Genomic DNA, 17,865 nt, shown 5'->3' with positions numbered 1-17,865 from the left:
GGCTCAAGTTGCAGGAAGCCAGATTTCGACTGGACATCAGGAAAAACTTCCTAACTGTTAGAGCCATACGACAGTGGAACCAATTACCTAGGGAGGTAGTGGGCTCTCCGACACTGGAGGCCTTCAAGAGGCAGCTGGACAGCCATCTGTTGGGAATGCTTTGATTTGGATTCCTGCATTGAGCAGGGGGTTGGACTTGATGGCCTTGTAGGCCCCTTCCAACTCTACTATTCTATGATACTATGTGGCTGGGGAGAGTACCGAGGGCCACAAAGAAAGGCCTGGAGGGCCTTATTCAGTCCCTGCACCTGAGGTCCCCTCCCTAGGCTATGGTAAACAAAGTAGGAAGCTGCTTTATGTTGAGTCAGACCATTGGTCCATCTAGCTCAATAGTGTCTACTCTGACTGGCAGCAGCTCTCCAGGGTTTCAGCCTATGGGACCTTCCAGATGCCCTTTTTTAATTGTACATTCATGATTTGCGCTCATGATGGTATCAGTGTTAAGAGTTTTCACATATATACTGTATATTGCAGCAGAGTGCAGAAATAACTAATCTGTTAAGATTGGTAGTTGAAAGAATAAAGAAACTTGAGGGTTATTACTACAAAGAGGTAAAGTCATACCTGCTGAAGCAGCCTGCACCTTCCACTCAGGGAGCCATTACTCACTAACTGAGAACAAAGACAGGAAAGAAGGGAGGAGCAAAGCCTGCAAAAACAATAAACATTTTAGAGGAGGAATCAGCAGAGGGAAGAATAGATTGCCTTGCTGTCTATTGTCCCCCCCCCCCTCAGTTCAGGTCACTTGTAACTTATGTTAGTGCTTTACTCCCAACAAACTGGGATGGCGATATGCAATATCAATACCCTTTGGGAGGAAGCCATGACTGTTTAAAGCGGTACAATGCTGCTTTAAATGTGTAGTGCAAATGGGGCCTAAGAAAGCAGAATGATGTGTGGACAATCCAGTATAAATCCACCACTAATGCACTATTATTGCATCAATAACTATATGTTTGAATATGCTTATGGAATTATTTCCTCAGAGAGGTGGTGTTGGAGGCACAGCTGGAGGGCATCAGGTTGGCAAAGGCTGACTCGTGCACTTTAAAGTTGCCAAGATGATGTGTCAGGACATGTATTTTTTTGAAAAAAACTTGTATGGTGCTATCAATGCTCATGGGATTATACAGAGTACAAGAGGAGTTTATAATCTTAACATTTTATAAAGGGGAAAGAACAGAGAGAGGGAAGTGGAGAAAAGAGTAAACATGGCAGTAACAGCCAATTATTTCAGCCATGTAGGTTTTGCTTTCCAGATGGTGGCTTAATACTGCAAACTGCTCGTTTGGATACGGCTCCACTTCCTGTTGGCTTCTCAGCTTTCTGCCCTACCAGTCCCAATGAGCACCAGCAGCCACTGAGACCACAGTCGCACCATGCAGTTATTCTACTATTGTTCCACTTTCAACCATCACGGCTTCCCCCAAAGAATCCTGGGAAGTGTAGTTTGTGAAGGGTGTGGAGAGTTGTTAGATCCCTATTCCCCTCACAGAACTACAGTTCCCAGAGTTCCCTGGAAAGTGGGACTGATTGTTCAACTACTCTGACAATTTCTTCTTTCGGGGAAGCCAAGACTGATTAAAGTGGTATTTTAGCAGAAACCAGTAATGATTTGAAACTAATGCTGATGAAAGTTAAAGAGGAAAGCACAAAAGCAGGACTACAGCTCAACGTCAAAAAGACTAAAGTGATGACAACAGATTTATGTAACTTTACAGTTGACAATGAGGACATTGACAATGGCCAAGAAATCAGAAGAAGTCTAGGACTGGGGAGGGCAGCTGTGAGAGAACCAGAAAAGGTCCTCAAATGCAAAGATGCATCACTGAACACTAAAGTCAGGATCATTCAGACCATGGTATTCCCGATCTCTATGTATGGATGTGAAAGTTGGACAGTGAAAAAAGCAGATAAGAAAAAAAAATCAACTCATTTGAAATGTGGTGTTGGAGGAAAGCTTTGCGGATACCATGGACTGCGAAAAAGACACATAATTGGGTGTTAGAACAAATTAAACCAGAACTGTCACTAGAAGCTAAAATGATGAAACTGGGGTTATCGTACTTTGGACACATAATGAGAAGACCTGATTCACTAGAAAAGACAATAATGCTGGGAAAAACAGCAGGGAGTAGAAAAAGAGGAAGGCCAAACAAGGGATGAATTGATTCCATAAAGGAAGCCACAGACCTGAACTTACAAGATCTGAACAGGGTGGTTCATGACAGATGCTCTTGGAGGTCACTGATTCATAGGGTCGCTATAAGACGTAGTTGACTTGAAGGCACATAACAACAACAACAAATGTAGAATGTGAATGTGGCCCGAGTCTCCACCTGCAAGGCCATCAGTGACACAGCTGCTGGCTGTGAGGATCCATAGGCACATGATCCACAATGTGTTTGGGGCCACCGGCTGCATGTGGGGGCCTATATGGCAGTTCTCACTTCCCTTGCAAAAAGGGGAGTGTAATGTTCCTACCCCTGGCACCACCTGTCAGGCTCCCACCCATGGCTACCACCAGGGAGAAACATAGTTTTTATTTTTATTTTGCTCACCCTAGCACAATCTCACAAGATCCCACTGCTAGGCAGCACCACCTGTCACTCCCTGTAAACAATACTGCTAGAGACTTCGCCTTGTCTCCCTATGGCTTATTGCTACTTTGTGTCTGGGTGCCCTTGCCGTCCACAACCCCCCTGTATCTTTGTCTATAAAGCATACAGCCCTGGGTTGCCCTGGATACTTTGATGATACACTATCCCTTCACCGCTGCCACCATTTGATACTGTTTTTCTGCCTTGGTAAATACCCTGCCCACCCTTCTGGGCTGTGAATCCCCAGCCAAGGATCAGGCTTTAGGTAAACCAATAAAAGTATTTATTTGATAACACCAGGAAATAACAAGATTAGGAATGTTCAACAAGCGTATGGTTTCATATAGTGTCATTCTTTGTTTCCAGTCTTATATATGCTGCCTAAATACCAGCCAAATATAATCCAACCCACAACCAACTCCAATCCACACTCCACAACCAACCGCCAACAACTCCCCCACCAAAAAAGAACCAACTGTCATCCTCTCATTTATACCTTCAGCCATTCAAACGCTCAGCCAATCATCATACAGCATTCTAACCCATGTACTTGTTGCGTACTCCCCCCTCTAACTCAATCCACTTACCATATATACCTTAATAAACCTGCACTTACCATATTCACAGTCATAAAAATACAGGGGCATCACAGGGAGCAGATCTTTTTTTCTTTTAATGTAATTTGTAACTTGTACCACCTTTTCTCCGGGCAACTTTCTGGGAACCACATGCCAGCAGTGACTAGTTGTCAGTAGACTTCCCTACCTCCATGCACTGATTTAAACCCCTCCTCCTCTCCCCTTTTTTAAAAAAATCCAAGGTAGTAGACATCACATTAACTTCTGGTTGGGCACTCCATACATTAACGGTGCCTTGGCCGAAAAATGTCAATCTTTGATATAATGTGCATGTAAATAGGCATTCAGGTCAAAGCTCATAGAATGGGGATGAGGGACCCTTTTCAATCTGAGGGCCGCATTCCCTTTTGAACAACCTCCTGGGGGCCCTGTGCCAGTGGTGGGTGGGGCCAGAGGCAAAAGCAGGCGGAGCAACACATGTAAATTTTACCTTTGTACAGTAGACTAGTTTCTATCCTCTGAAACCTCCAACTAGGAAAGCAAGAAGCATTATTCACAAGGAAGGTGTAAAGTAGGGGCAGTGAGGGGTCTGGAGAATTGCATCGCCTCCCCCCCCACCAGTCCTGATCTCCCCACCTGATGTAGAATGTAGAAAGCAGGAAATCCACACCTTATGGCTTAAAGGCTCTGGAGTCACATGAATGAAAAAAGAGATTTATTATGAATGTAGATAGCACCCATCTACGGTTTGTTTGTTTTTTAAACAGAGCAATAACAAGAAAACAGTTCTCTGCCCCCTAGGAGCTTACAGTGTAAAATTAAATGGTGGGGAAGGAACATAGGAAGAATATAGGTTTGTTACATGTGCATAGGCTCAGGGATGAGGACTATGGCTGCATACCACACCATATATTTAAAGTACATATCAACCCCCCCAAAGAATCCTGGGAATGATAGTCTACCCAAAACAATCCCTCTTAAACAATCCTGGCTTCCCCCAAAGAATCCTGGGAAGTGTAGTTTGTTAATGGTGCTGAGAGTGGGTAGGAGAGCCCCTATTCCCCTCACAGAGCCACAGTTCCTTGAGTGGTTTAACAATCAATTCCTCTTCTCACCGAACTCTGAAAATTGTGGCTCTGTGAGAGGAACAGAGGGTCTCCTTTCAAGCAACCTAAACAAACTACAGCCCCCAAGATGCTTTGGGGGAAGCCATGACTGTTTAAAGTGGTATAACCGCTTACCATGAAAAGCCTATTCAGAGGGTCACCATAAGTTGGAATCGACTTGAAAGCAGTACATTTACATTTAAGAATGGATTTAAATGTAAGGTGCAGGTGTGGCCCTATAGTCAAAGAAACACAGCATACTGGTATGTCTTAGGAGGGACAGACTCTTCTTTTTGACCTTTTGTTTCAACAGAAAGTTGAAAATACAGGCAACCAAAGAGAGAATAATGCATACCACTATGACAAGATTATAAGAAATATTTTTTTGGGGGGGTGGGGAGAAAAGCCTCTTTCAAGATGGTGCTTGCCATCAGATTTTTTAAAAAGTACTTTCATTTAAAAACAAAATTGGGGATATTAGTCTAGGGCAGGGGTGGGGAAACTTGTGACCCTCCGGACTAGAACTCCCATCATCCCTCAGCATTGATCATGCTAGCTGGGGGATGATGGGAGTTGGACTCCAACTCTTGAATTCCAACAACTGGTGAATCACAGGTCAGCCACCCCCGGACCATGGCCACATTCACACCATACATTTATTCCACCATGAGTCCCCTTTAAACAGTCATGGCTTCCCCCAAAGAATCCAGGGAAGTGTAGTCTGTGAAGGGTGCTTAGATTTCTTTAGGAGACGCTCATAAAGCTACAATTCTCAGAGTTCTCTGGGAAGAGGGACTGACTTTTAAAATCACTCTGAGAATTGTAGCTCTGTGAGGAGTCTCCTCACAGCTCTCAGAACCCTTCGTGAACTACACTTCCCAGAATTCTTTGAGGGAAGTCATGGTGGTTTCAAGTGGAATAAATGTATGGGGTGAATGTGGCCTACAACTCCCATCATCCCTCACTGTTGGGAGACCCTCACTGGGGTTGATGGGTAGTGGAGCAACAACATCCCCAGGCTGGGGAGGAGCTAGGTGATATTGGCAAGGAATTATCTGAGGCCCAGTCACTGGCAGTGCACGACAAAGCATTTCACCGCCCATTGAACTCCTTGCCCCAAGAAATTACATCAGCCTTCCCCAACCTGGTGCCCTCCAGATGTTGCTGGATTCCCAACTTCCACCATCCCTGACAATTTGTAGGGCTGGCTGGCACTGATGGGAGTTAGAGGCATCCAACGTTTTGAGGAACACTGGCTAAAGGTTGGGGGTGATGGGAGTTGTATCAACAGCATCGGGAGGGCCACATATTTCTCCATTACTGCTTTAGTTGATCACAAGGATTTAAAAATGGATTTGATCAATGGATTGAATTAAATTAGTTAATGTTGCTGCCGTTTGAGAGGGGGACAAGAAGATTAAATCCTGGGGAGGAAAATCCCCCTACCCATCAAGAGTCGTTTAAAGGGCCATAGCTGGGAGGGTGGAGGCACAGTGCATGCTTTCCTAGATTCAGTCCCCAGCATCTCCCCGGTAGAGTTGGGACTGAGACCTTGGGAGAGCTGCTGCCGGTCAGTGTCGACAATACTGAGCTCGATGGACCCCATGGTCTGGCTTGGTATAAGGCGGCGTCCTCTGTTGGTGGAGCTTGTGCTATTGATATCATGCAGAGACAACAGCCTCCCCGTGACAATTCATCCATGCTGAGGCTGTGACTTTGTGGCGCCAGGCATCCCCATCATTCTGGCACATAGGCGTAGAAGTTCCCAAGCCAATTAGGGTTACCACATTCAGAACTGCTGTTTTAAGAACATAAGAAGAGCCTGCTGGATCAGGCCAGTGGCCCATCTAGTCCAGCATCCTGTTCTCACAGTGGCCAACCAGGTGCCTGGGGGAAGCCCACAAGCAGGACCCAAGTGCAAGAACACTCTCCCCTCCTGAGGCTTCCGGCAACTGGTTTTCAGAAGCATGCTGCCTCTGACTAGGGTGGCAGAGCACAGCCATCATGGCTAGTAGCCATTGATAAAGTATTATTAAAGCTAGATTAACTAAGCACATAGAAGAACAAGCCTTGCTGAAGCAGAGCCAGCATGGCTTCTGCAAGGGAAAGTCCTGTCTCAGTAACCTATTAGAATTCTTTGAGAGTGTCAACAAGCATATAGATAGAGGTGATCCAGTGGACATAGTGTACTTAGACTTTCAAAAAGCGTTTGACAAGGTACCTCACCAAAGGCTTCTGAGGAAGCTTAGCAGTCATGGAATAAGAGGAGAGGTCCTCTTGTGGATAAGAAATTGGTTAAGAAGCAGAAAGCAGAAAGTAGGAATAAAACTTCCACCTGGCGGAAGTGTCACCCTCCCAGGATGCACTGTCACCGACTTTACAAGCAGCTATGCTGGAACAGGCTGCAGTTGGAAGCTGCAGAACGACAACTTCCAGTACTGAGAAGTTCCATTCTGTCACTGGTGGCCTAAATCAAGATAAAGAGTTGGGAAAGTTTCAGAAAAGGGCAATCAAAATGATCAAAGGGATGGAGCGACTCCCCCTATGAGGAAGGGTGGCAGTATTGGGGGCTTTTTTGGTTTAGAGAAAAGGCGAATAAGAGGCGACACGATAGAAGTGTACAAAATTACGCATGGCAGGGCAAATGTAGATAAAGTTTTTTCTCCTTCTCTCATCACGCTAGAACTTGTAGACATCCAATGAAGCTGAATGTTGGAAGATTCAAGACAGATAGAAAGCACTGCTTCACACAATGCAGAGTTAAACCATGGAATTCACTCCCACAAAAGGCAGCGATGGCCACCAACTTGGATGGCTTTAAGAGGATTCGACAAATTCATGGGCTATCAAGGGCTACCAGCCATGATGGCTATGTTCTGCCTTCATAGTCAGAGGCAGCATGCTTCCGAATACCAGTTGCAGGAAACCGGGGGGGGGAAGAGAGTGCTCTTCTGCTCAGGTCCTGCTGGTGAGCTTCCTGTAGGCATCTGGTTGGTCACTGTGAGAACAGGATGTTGAACTCGATGGGCCACTGACCTTACCCGGCAGGCTCTTCTTATTTTTACACAACTGCAGGCCTCAATTAGCTCAGCTACACCAGCCGTTGAACTAATTTTATGTTCATTTTAGTTTCATATTGACAGAGTTTGTATTTTTAGCCATAGATTTCCTTCTCATCTCTGTGGATACATTTGTTTTTTTCTACATACGTGTGTGTGTGTGTATGGACACACATTTGCCATCTTTGGATAATACTTCATGCATCTGATGAAGTGGACTCGAGTCCATGAAAGCATCTGCTATCATAAACTTGTTAACCTTGAAAGGTGTCACAAAAGCTTTTTACTTTCCTTGGAAGAACAATTTCATGCCTAATTCTTCTAAAACCACAATTTCATTGCTAATTCACCTAAAAAACCCAATTTTACCAGCCAAACAACCATTTCATCATGTTCATCTAAAAAACAATATCATTGCTAAGTCATCTAATCATAACTACTGAAAGCCTTTTCAAAATAATGTTTCTCAGTCCACTTCCCCTCCACAGCTTCCCCCTTCCACACGCACTTTCATCCTCTGAACCTCTGAGCAGCTTCAGACTTTATGCCAGAATCCCTCACCAAAGGCACTTCGCAGGCATTTTGTGGCACTATAATCCTTACAACCAGCCTGCAAGGTAGGTCAATATCATTTTCTCCATATATGGCAGGTGAGCGGAGCTGAGCAAGGGAGAAAGGGGCGGGGAGAGAGAGGGAGAGAGGCTTCCCAAAGCTTCCTAACAAGTTAATGGCAGGGAGGAAAATATCTAACATTCCACCATGAAAGGTGGTGCCCAGCTAACTGCTTCCGTCACTGTATGGATTTATGCTTGCTCGGGGAAACTCCTCTCCCTCTTCCCACCCCAAATTTGTTCTGGGTTTTCTCCCAATCCTCTAGAGCAGATTTGGGGTGGGCATGGGAGTATGTGGGGAAAGGAAAGGAAACTGCCATTGCATAAGCTTAAATCCTTGCGATGACAGAACAAATTACTTAGTGCAACACTGGATGCAACTCCTAAGCTTTTTTTAAAAAAAAAACACACATCAATTTCTTCAGCTTATAAAATTCAGTGGGATTTCAGGCCGAAGTGGAGGCTTTTGTACTGGCGTGGGTCAATTTGTGTTTCATAAGGTGCGACCGGTCAGTGAAGCTGTCCCCGCAATCTAAGCATTTGTACGATTTGAACCCTCTGTGTGTGTTCTTATGGAAGCTCAGGTGCGAGCTTTGCGTGAATGACTTCCCGCAGGTCAGGCATTTGTAAGGTTTCTCCCCTGTGTGGATTTTCTGGTGCTTACGAAGGTTGGAGGACTGGCTGAAGCTTTTCCCGCAGATCGAGCACTTGTGGGGCTTCTCCCCCGTGTGGGTCACCTTGTGCTTCAGAAAGCTCGACCGGTGGTCAAAGCTCTTCCCACAGCTGGGGCACTTGTAGGCCTGCTCTGCTGAATGGCACCGCCGGTGCTCGTAGAGGAGGGAGACCTGGGTGAAGCTCTCCCCGCAGCGCGTGCATGAGTAGCTTTTCCCCCTCGCATGGACCTTGCGGTGCTGGTAGAACTTGGAGCGCTGGCTGAAGCTCTTGCCACAATCTGCGCACTTGTAGATGGGGGCCCCCACATGCATCTTCAGGTGCTTCTGGAGGTTGCAAGACTGGCGGAAACTCTTGTCGCAGTCCTTGCACTTGTATGGCTTCTCCCCCGTGTGCAGACGCTCATGCTTTATCACGTGGGACTGTTCCCGGAAAGCCTTCTCGCAGTAGGAGCATTTGTGGGGTCTCTCCCCGGTGTGAATCCGGAAGTGGTGGTACAGGTAGGAGCGCTGACAGAAGCTCTTCCCACAGTCGGAGCACTTATAGGGTCTTGGTGCAGGTTGGACGCTCTGGGTTGGTTTCAGATGGAAGCTCTTCCCATTTGGGGACGTGGCCTCTCTCTTGGCCTTTGGGGTCCCTGGCTGGCTTTTATTCAGCTTCCTGACAACTTTTTTCTTTGGGCTTATCGTCCTTCTTGTTGGCCCATTAGAACTTGCGGATGCTTCTCTCTGCTTGTCATGCTGGGAGGATTCTTGTTCTGTTCTCTGCAGCAATGACCTCTTTGGTTCTACCCGTAAGGAACGTTCTGGTGGATGGTGGGTCTTTTTGTCCTCAGGTACTGGATTGCCTACCACTGGCTCTCCTGGAAAAAGAGAAAGATATCGATAGAGAAAGGGAACATGGTACAGCTTGAAAGACTGCCATGTTAACACATTATTTAGTTAGAATCCTCGGACTGGAAGATGCCACAAAGGTCATCTAGTCCAACCCCTTGCTGATGCAAGAAATAACTGTTGTACTATTATTTTTAATTTTTATTTATTGCATTCATTTATTGCCAGGTTATTTAGTTAGAACTGCAGAGTTGGAAGGGACCCCCAAGCGCATCTAGAGATGTGAAGGCCTGTAAAAAAAAAACAGAAAAAAATGCAGGAATAAACTTCCCTCCATTTTTTTCTGAAGCTTTCTTGTTTCTGTGTGTGAAAAATTTGGAAAAATTGAAAAAACAGAAAAAAACCATGCCCCCCCCAATTCTTCCTCTTTTTCTGAGCCTTCACATTTCTAATGGCATCTTGCCAAAGCAAGAAATAGTTATTGCATTATTATTGTTGGTTCTTTGTTATTTGTTTGTGTTAGGGATAAATTGAAACCCCCAGTGCTTGTAAAACTATAGTTCACTTGTCCTACCTAAACCAGCTTGGGCTTCACGGGAAATAGAACCAAAGTGGCCTTTATTTGACTTTTGATATAAAATGTCGGTTTATTTCCTGGTGACCTGACCCTTACCTACATTCCAGTGGCTCGCATAATAAAAGCCGGTTTAAGCTGGAAACTTCCCTACTATGCATTTCTGTATCACATTTATGCTTATGGCCTTGCTTATTGTTACAAATGTTCCTTGCATAGATATGTCAAACGCTGTTCCAATGTCCCACAAACCTTGACTTGTAAAACTCCTTTGATATGTAAGCAAAGTAATATCATGTCTGTCTCCAGTTTAAGGGGCGCCCGGTTGCAGCTGGGCCTCCCCTCAATAGTTGCCTTTGTCTGTTCTTGCATAGTGCTTATCTCAAGGACATGCGAAGTATGCAGACATAGAGTCTGAGAGATAGTCTTGATGTTTCCTCTTTTGTCCTTCCCCCTGTACCCCCTTACCTCCTTACATATGCCCCAAAGCTATAACAGTTAGAAATTGCTTCTTTTGTATTTTATGACGTGAACCCGATATTGTAAACTTTGGGGTAAGCCTATATAAACCCTTGGACACCAATAAACGAGGTTCCCATGCTGACCTGCTTCGTCTTGTAAGTATTGGGTCCCCTTTGCAAAGGTTTTTGTCTCGTGTTACTTGATCTCTGATAGTGGGTTCATTTGCACTCAACTCCGCACTCTTCCCGGGTGTAATAAGCGAGTTGGGGTTGACAGGGCGACTTGCGTGTTGGGTTTGGACCTAACAATTGGGGGCTCGTCCGGGATCCCTTGTGCGGACCCCCTTTTTGCCATTGCACCCCTTAATTTGATAACAGGCACCACGAGAGAATTTTCTCGGTTATCAATAAAAGCGGGCGGCTTTGACACTTTGGAGATAAAGCACAGTTGAGGAAAAACCCGTTATCAGACGTCATGGGAAATAAAGGGAGTGTGCCGGTAAAGGACAGCCCTTTGGGAATCATGTGTATGCTGTGGCAAGAGGAGGAATTGCCTGTGCGAAGGAGAGGCCTGAAAAAGAAAAAGATGATAGAGCTCTGTGAGGAGGAGTGGCCGCGGATGACTGCAGTGTCGGTGCCGGGTGAACGGTGGCCGAGGGGTGGGTCCTTTGAAACCGCTCCGCTACTGGGAGTGCGGAGACGGATTGGGAATACCCACCCGGATCAATTGGAATTTTGGCTCCTATGGAAAATAGGGTCGCAAAAATGGGATAGTCTTACTTTGATGGCAGTGAGAACTCTGTCCATTGAGGAACCCCCTCCTCACTATTTTAATGACGACACGTCAAGCAAAAGAACGGTCTTGAATCGCTCTATAATACCCTCTGCTCCGGATCCGCTCCCAGCTCCCGGGGGTGGAGATCCCAATCCGGAGGAAGGGGCCCTTTCATTTGTGTCAGACGATGAGACAGATGAAAAGGGGAAAGAGAAGGGGGCCTCAGGGGGCATGGACACGCACAAGCGAAAAAAGGAAAAGAAAAGAAAAGAGGCAGAAGCGTTGGAGATGCCTTTGCTTGTACATGATCAGCCGTACGTGGATGGCCACGGGGGTATCCAGCGTACTGAGGTGGTTGAATTAAAGAGTTGGTTGGAATGGGACTTAAAAGAATGGAGTAGAATGGCTGGAACTTTCGGGGAACAGCCAAGGAGAATCAGAGAACTGTTAGGCAGGTTGTTTGAAAGCCACAATCCGACGTACTCGGATGTGGAGCATTTGTTGAGAAGGGTACTGACAGGTGAAGAACGTAGCAGGTTGTGGACAATGGAGACTGCTTGGGCTGCGGAGGCGGCAACAAATAGAGCTTGGTCGGACCGAGTGCAAATGGCTGCAGCTTGGGCAGCGGGAGACTGGACGCAGCCTCGCCGCGCCCAGCTGCAGACCAATAGGGATAGGATTTTGACACACTTGGAGCGAATGTCACAGAAACCCCCCAACCAAGCTAAATTCATGGCGATCAAACAAGAAGCCAGCGAACCTCCCAGAAAATTCTGGTCGCGCTTGTTAGAGGGAGCACGTAGTTATACCAATTTGAACCCAGAAAACGTGCTGGATCATCCAACCCTCATCGCCAATTTTGTTCATCAAGCGCAGCCAGCGGTGAGGGATTATTTTCTAAATTTCAGACCCGGATGGGGGGGGGAGGCTGTGACTGTGATTTTGGAAGTAGCGGATTTTGTGTGGGACAAAGATAAGGAGAAAAGTAGAAAGAAGGAGAAGAAGGAGGATTTTGAAATGCTGGCTCTTGCAATAAGAGGCCAGCCACCAAATAGAGGATTTCGAGGCAGGGGAAGAGGTTTTCCGAGGGGGCCGAGAGCCGGAGACCAGAGAGGAAGGGGACAGATGAGGCATTCATGGCAGGGAGATAGGGCTTGTTTCCAATGTGGAGAATACACTCATTTCAAGAAAGACTGTCCGTGGAGGACAGGGAACGCGCAGTACACCCCTAACAACCCTTCTTACCCAGATTTTACAGGCACGAACGCAGATTTTCCGCCCCCACCTCCACCTGCCGCTCAACAGACACCGGCTTCATGGGACCAGTATGGCGGACGCCCAGTGAACCAGCAATGACTAAATGTGGATAGGGAGGGGCTGGGAGCGGGGCTAATGAATCTTATGTATCTGGCAGGTTTCTTTCTCTCTCTCTCTCTCCCAATCCAAGAACCCAGACTGTCCTTAAACGTGCAGGGGTAGATGGTGACTTTTCTGGTGGACACTGGAGCCACATACTCCCTAATAAATGTTGCATCTGGTAGTTGGTTAAGTAAAGAAGTGAAAATGACAATGGGGGTAGATGGAAACCCCACACCTATGTGCATAACGTTACCATTGCAAGTAAAATACAATGATAAAATGTTTAACCATGTTTTTCTTTATTCTGCTTCATGCCCTATTTCTCTAATGGGCCGTGACATGTTATGTAAACGGGAGGCTACCTTAACCTGCACCCCTGATGGGGTGGGGTTGTTGATGAGTGTATTGGGGGTGCCCGTGGGGACCACAGTTAAACACAAACATCTAGATTACAGCTTACCAGAAGATCTCGCCGACTTGTCACCTGACTTGTGGGGTACAGAGGATACGGATGTGGGACTACTGCGATCGGTAAGCCCCGTCAGAATACAGGTAAAGCCATTCCTTCCGCCACCCAATGTTGCCCAGTATCCTCTGTCATTAGAAGCAAGGGAAGGCATACGCCCCATAATCGAAGGTTTCATCGCAAAAGGAGTCATCCGGCCGCAGCGAACCCCCTGCAACACGCCTATTTTACCTATAAAGAAACCCCCAAAGAAACCCGGAGATCCAGTCCGGTGGAGATTTTGCCAAGACTTGAGGGCGGTAAACAGGTATGTGGTCCCTTTACACACTGTTGTTCCAGATCCGGTGACAATCATCAGTCAGATTCCGTGGGACGCGAAGTGGTTTACCGTCATTGATCTAAAAAATGCCTTTTTCAGCATCCCTCTCCACCCAGATTCGCAGCATTTGTTCGGGTTCGAATGGGACCAGCGCTCTTTCGTTTGGACCCGAATTCCTCAGGGATACTGCGATAGTCCCAGGGTGTTTAGCCAGTGTCTACGGGACGACCTCGAGGGGTTCACCCCAAAAGGGGGTTCAGTTCTTGTTTTGTACGTTGATGACATCTTGATTGCGAACGGACACCAGGGGGCGCTGCGAGAAGACGGTAAGGCTTTTCTGCTATACTTGCATTCAAGGGGCCATAAAATCGACCCGAAGAAAATTCAGTGGCTATCAGAGAAAGTTAAATACTTGGGGTTCATTCTAACGCCAGAGGGGCGACAAATGGATCCCGGGCGTGTTTCCACCATACAGAATTGTCCGCTCCCGAAAACAAAGAGACAGTTAAGAGGGTTTCTGGGACTGATTGGGTTTTGCAGACCATGGCTGCCATCCTGTGGAGAATTGAGCAAACCGCTACACGCGCTTACTGCAAGTAAAGCTCCTGATTTGATACAATGGAGCCGGGACAATGAAAAGGCGTTTGAATTACTAAAACAGAGTGTAGCCACGTCTATGTCTTTGAAACCGCCGAATTACGGTAAACCCTTTCATTTGTTTGTCCATGAAAGATCGGGGGTAGCTAGCGGAGTTCTGACACAACTGTATGGTCCCAGTAACTTCCCAGTGGCATTTTATTCACAGCAAATTGACAATGTGGCTCGCGGGACTCCCACATGCACACGCACGCTGACAGCGGCGGCTTTACTTTTGACCAAGGTAAAAGGATTGACCCTCGGTCATTCCACTACTGTCTGGACTTCGCATGCACTTTCAGCTTTATTGCGAAAAGGTACCACGCAAGTGTTTTCAGCGCAGAGACAGCAACAGCTGGAAGCAGAGCTGTTAGAGGATCCTAATGTGCGGTTTGAACGTTGCGGACCGTTAAACCCAGCTACCCTCCTGCCCGAGTTGCCTCCGCCCTTCCCGGACCATGACTGCGTAGAAGTTTTGCAATCCACCTTGCAGATCAGACCGGACCTGTCTGACGAACCGCTACCGGAATCGGATGTCGTTCTCTTCACTGATGGCAGTTCTTACTACCAGGAGGGGGTAAGATACACAGGGTTTGCAATCACAACACAATGGGAAGTAATAGAGGCAGCGGCGCTCCCAGGACGATGGGGAGCACAAGCGGCAGAGATCTATGCTTTAGCCAGAGCATGCCAGTTGTCGGCAGGTAAAAAGGTGACCATCTTCACAGATAGCAGGTATGCTTTTGGGGTCATACATTGTCATATCCATTTGTGGAAGTACAGGGGGTTTACTACTGCGGGGGGCAAACCAATCCAACATCTGGAACTTGTGCAAAAGTTGTTACAAACTATTCTTGAACCTTTACAGCTAGCAGTGGTGCATTGCAAAGCACACACCAAGGAGCAGGATCCTGTGACACTAGGAAATGCCCTGGCAGACCAAACTGCGCGCCAAGCGGCACTGCTTCCTATAAGTATGCCAACTTTGGCGCTGGCAACCACTGCTTTTGTCCCGCCTGTATCTGTTTCAATACCCCCGCAGGAACTGAAGCGATGGACCGAGCTAGGAGCGATCCTGAAACAGCAGTTATGGACTATGCCTGACGGTCGAGCATGCCTTCCCAGAGCTTTGTACCACACAGCAGCGAAATGGTTCCACGACCACGGGGGTCACTATGGTAAACATCCGCTAGTGGATTCGATCACACGCTTCTGGTATGCTCCCGGAATTCAACCAGTATGTGGTGCAATAGTGAAAGCAATAGTGAAAGCATGTCACATTTGCCAAGCAAACGGCCCAGCTCTACCAAATAGGGCCCCGCAAGGGGGTAGACCCGTACCGGCTGCACCATTCTTACATATTCGAATTGACTTTGTTGATCTCCCTAAAGCAGAAGGAAAGAAACACCTTTTGGTCATGGTATGTCCTTTAACAGCATGGATAGAGGCATTCCCAACCACAAATGCCACCGCTATAACGGTGGCCAAATTACTACTGAAAGAGATAATACCACGGTTCGGGGTTCCAGAGGTAATAGATTCAGACCGAGGAACACATTTCACAGGACAGATTTTGACAAAAGTTGAAGAAGGTCTGGGAATCAAACATCTATTCCACACTGTTTACCATCCACAATCGTCCAGGGCGACGGAGAGACAGAACCGGGAAATTAAGACTGCACTGGCTAAGTATACTCAGGAAACAGGTTTAAGGTGGCCTCAGGTACTCCCTCTCGTTCTTTTCCATTTGCGTACCCGCCCTACCCGAGCCTTAGGGCTCTCACCGTATGAATTAATGTATGGCAGGCCTCCGACAAAAAGGGGGAGCTTGCCAAATGTGGATGTTTCACTATTGTGGAAAGCTGCCGGATCCACCAAGACGGTGCCCCTTGAGGACCAGGTGCATCCATACCGTCCAGGGGACTTTGTGTGGGCAAAGAAATTCGTGAGGGGCGATTCTTTGCAGCCAAGATACACAGGACCACATCAAGTCCTTTTAACTACACAAGCAGCCATCTTTCTGGAAGGACGGAAGTTGTGGATACATCATTCCCACGTAAAGCCTGCTGTGGTAGCGGCACCTCCACCTCCCTAGGTCCCCAAAATACGTTTGCAGAGGAACGAAGAAACCGGTCAGTGGCAGGCGGCTCAACTCCCTTTCCAAGACGCAGACATCGAGTAAACAGCAACGCAGGAATTATCCGACACAAATGGAGGATGTCTGCCTATTTGTGGGTCGCGGGTGTTTTGATTCACCATGCCTGGCCCTTATGTTGCCCCCCAAATGTGAAAATATGCAGTGACAATGACTATTATTATCTGAAAGATTTTGGACGAACAATTCCAAAAACCCAGGACTGTCCAGATCCCTTCCTGTATGATGTGGCTCAGATAAAGGAAGGGATGGTGAAGGCCGACATTGCGGGACGGTTATGTCATAAAGCGGCTGTTATATTGCAACACAATTACACAGGCAGCTGGGTAGTACATTGTATCCGTGTGGAAATTGAATGGCCCATCAGACTCGCACTTCGGTGCAGACTATATCGCCCTATGCCTAACTACGGTTGTCCCTCTAATGTGGATGTAAAGTCCATAAGAGCAGAGTATAACATGCTTACTTTTCAGGCACAAGATAATAGAATTACTTTTCAGCTCAGGACAACAGAAAAACAGAAGTTTTGTGTGGGTATTGGTATACCATCTTGCTATGCATGGCTGAATGATAAACTGAGCGCTCAGAAACCCTTACAGAAGCAGGTAACACAGGCTACACATAACATAAAGACATTAGGTGGGTTTAAACAAAGAAATACTAAAATAGGCGATGGGTGGGACGGAAATACGTTCGTTGCCTTAATGGAAGAGACAGCTCCTAAGAAGGGCACTTGTTATGTCTGTGCACACACACCACCACACGGACAGGCTGGAGTCCCCTTGACTGAGGCCCCTTTGCCGTTAAAAGAATATCTTTCCTTTGCTTCACATTCCAGCTCACAGGAACTAGAAGGGGGGCTGGTTCTAAGCGGGCCCATCGCCAGATCAGTCTGTGTAGGCAGCGGAAGCCAGCCGACGGGAGGGATGATGTGTGATGGCTTGATTTACTCTACAAACCCGGGTAATTGGACATTTTTAAATGGGACGCACAGAGCAGAGGGCTTAACTTGGTTATCCATCTGGCAGCATTTGTTGCGGCTGACTTTTGCAGACCATCATCTGGTGCCTTTCCTCACGGACTTAGTGGACCACCAAACCCCAGCTGGACTCTGGTGGCTTTGTGGACATTCAGCGGTAAGGAAACTACCAGCATCAGGCTCTTGGACCTGTACTTTAGGAAGGGTGGTGCCAGGGCTTCGGGTTTCCCCCACTCTGCGCCGCCGTAACAAGAGAGGCACAGGGGAGGCAGTGCTGAGAGGGTTTTTTCCAATGTATGGCGCAGCTAAAACATACCAGGAACTCATAGAACTTTCTCAAGCCTTTGAACGTTTTATGAATGATTCGGCTATTTCCTTTTCAGACCTTACAAATGAACAAGGACAAATTAGAACTGTAGTTTTGCAAAACCGGCTCACCTTGGACTTTTTATTGAGCTCTCACGGGGGGGTCTGTTCGTTAATAGGGAGCGAATGTTGTACCCATATTACGGACAGCAAAGCTGACGTCATTAAACACATTAATGATATCGGAAATATTTATCATGAGGTAGAGCGCCTTGGGAATTTCTCTTTGTTCTCTGGGTTTTCTGACTGGTTTTCT

The 17,865-nt window shown here is 47.0% G+C and overlaps 1 protein-coding gene across 1 annotated transcript in view; it reads right to left on the bottom strand.

Moving 5' to 3' along the window:
• Positions 1–3,976: 3,976 nt before the first annotated feature.
• LOC133381300 (zinc finger and SCAN domain-containing protein 12-like) overlaps positions 3,977–17,865 on the bottom strand; it is a 24,174-nt gene continuing 10,285 nt past the window's right edge. The window contains exon 5 of the mRNA XM_061620254.1: positions 3,977–9,548. Coding sequence (XP_061476238.1) covers positions 8,461–9,548 — 1,088 coding nt within the window. The 3' untranslated portion in view covers positions 3,977–8,460. The remainder of the gene's footprint in view (positions 9,549–17,865) is intronic.

This window comes from Rhineura floridana, chromosome 3 (assembly GCF_030035675.1).
Source record: "Rhineura floridana isolate rRhiFlo1 chromosome 3, rRhiFlo1.hap2, whole genome shotgun sequence".
Lineage (NCBI taxonomy): Eukaryota > Metazoa > Chordata > Lepidosauria > Squamata > Rhineuridae > Rhineura > Rhineura floridana.
This window is presented reverse-complemented; position numbering and strand designations above follow the sequence as displayed.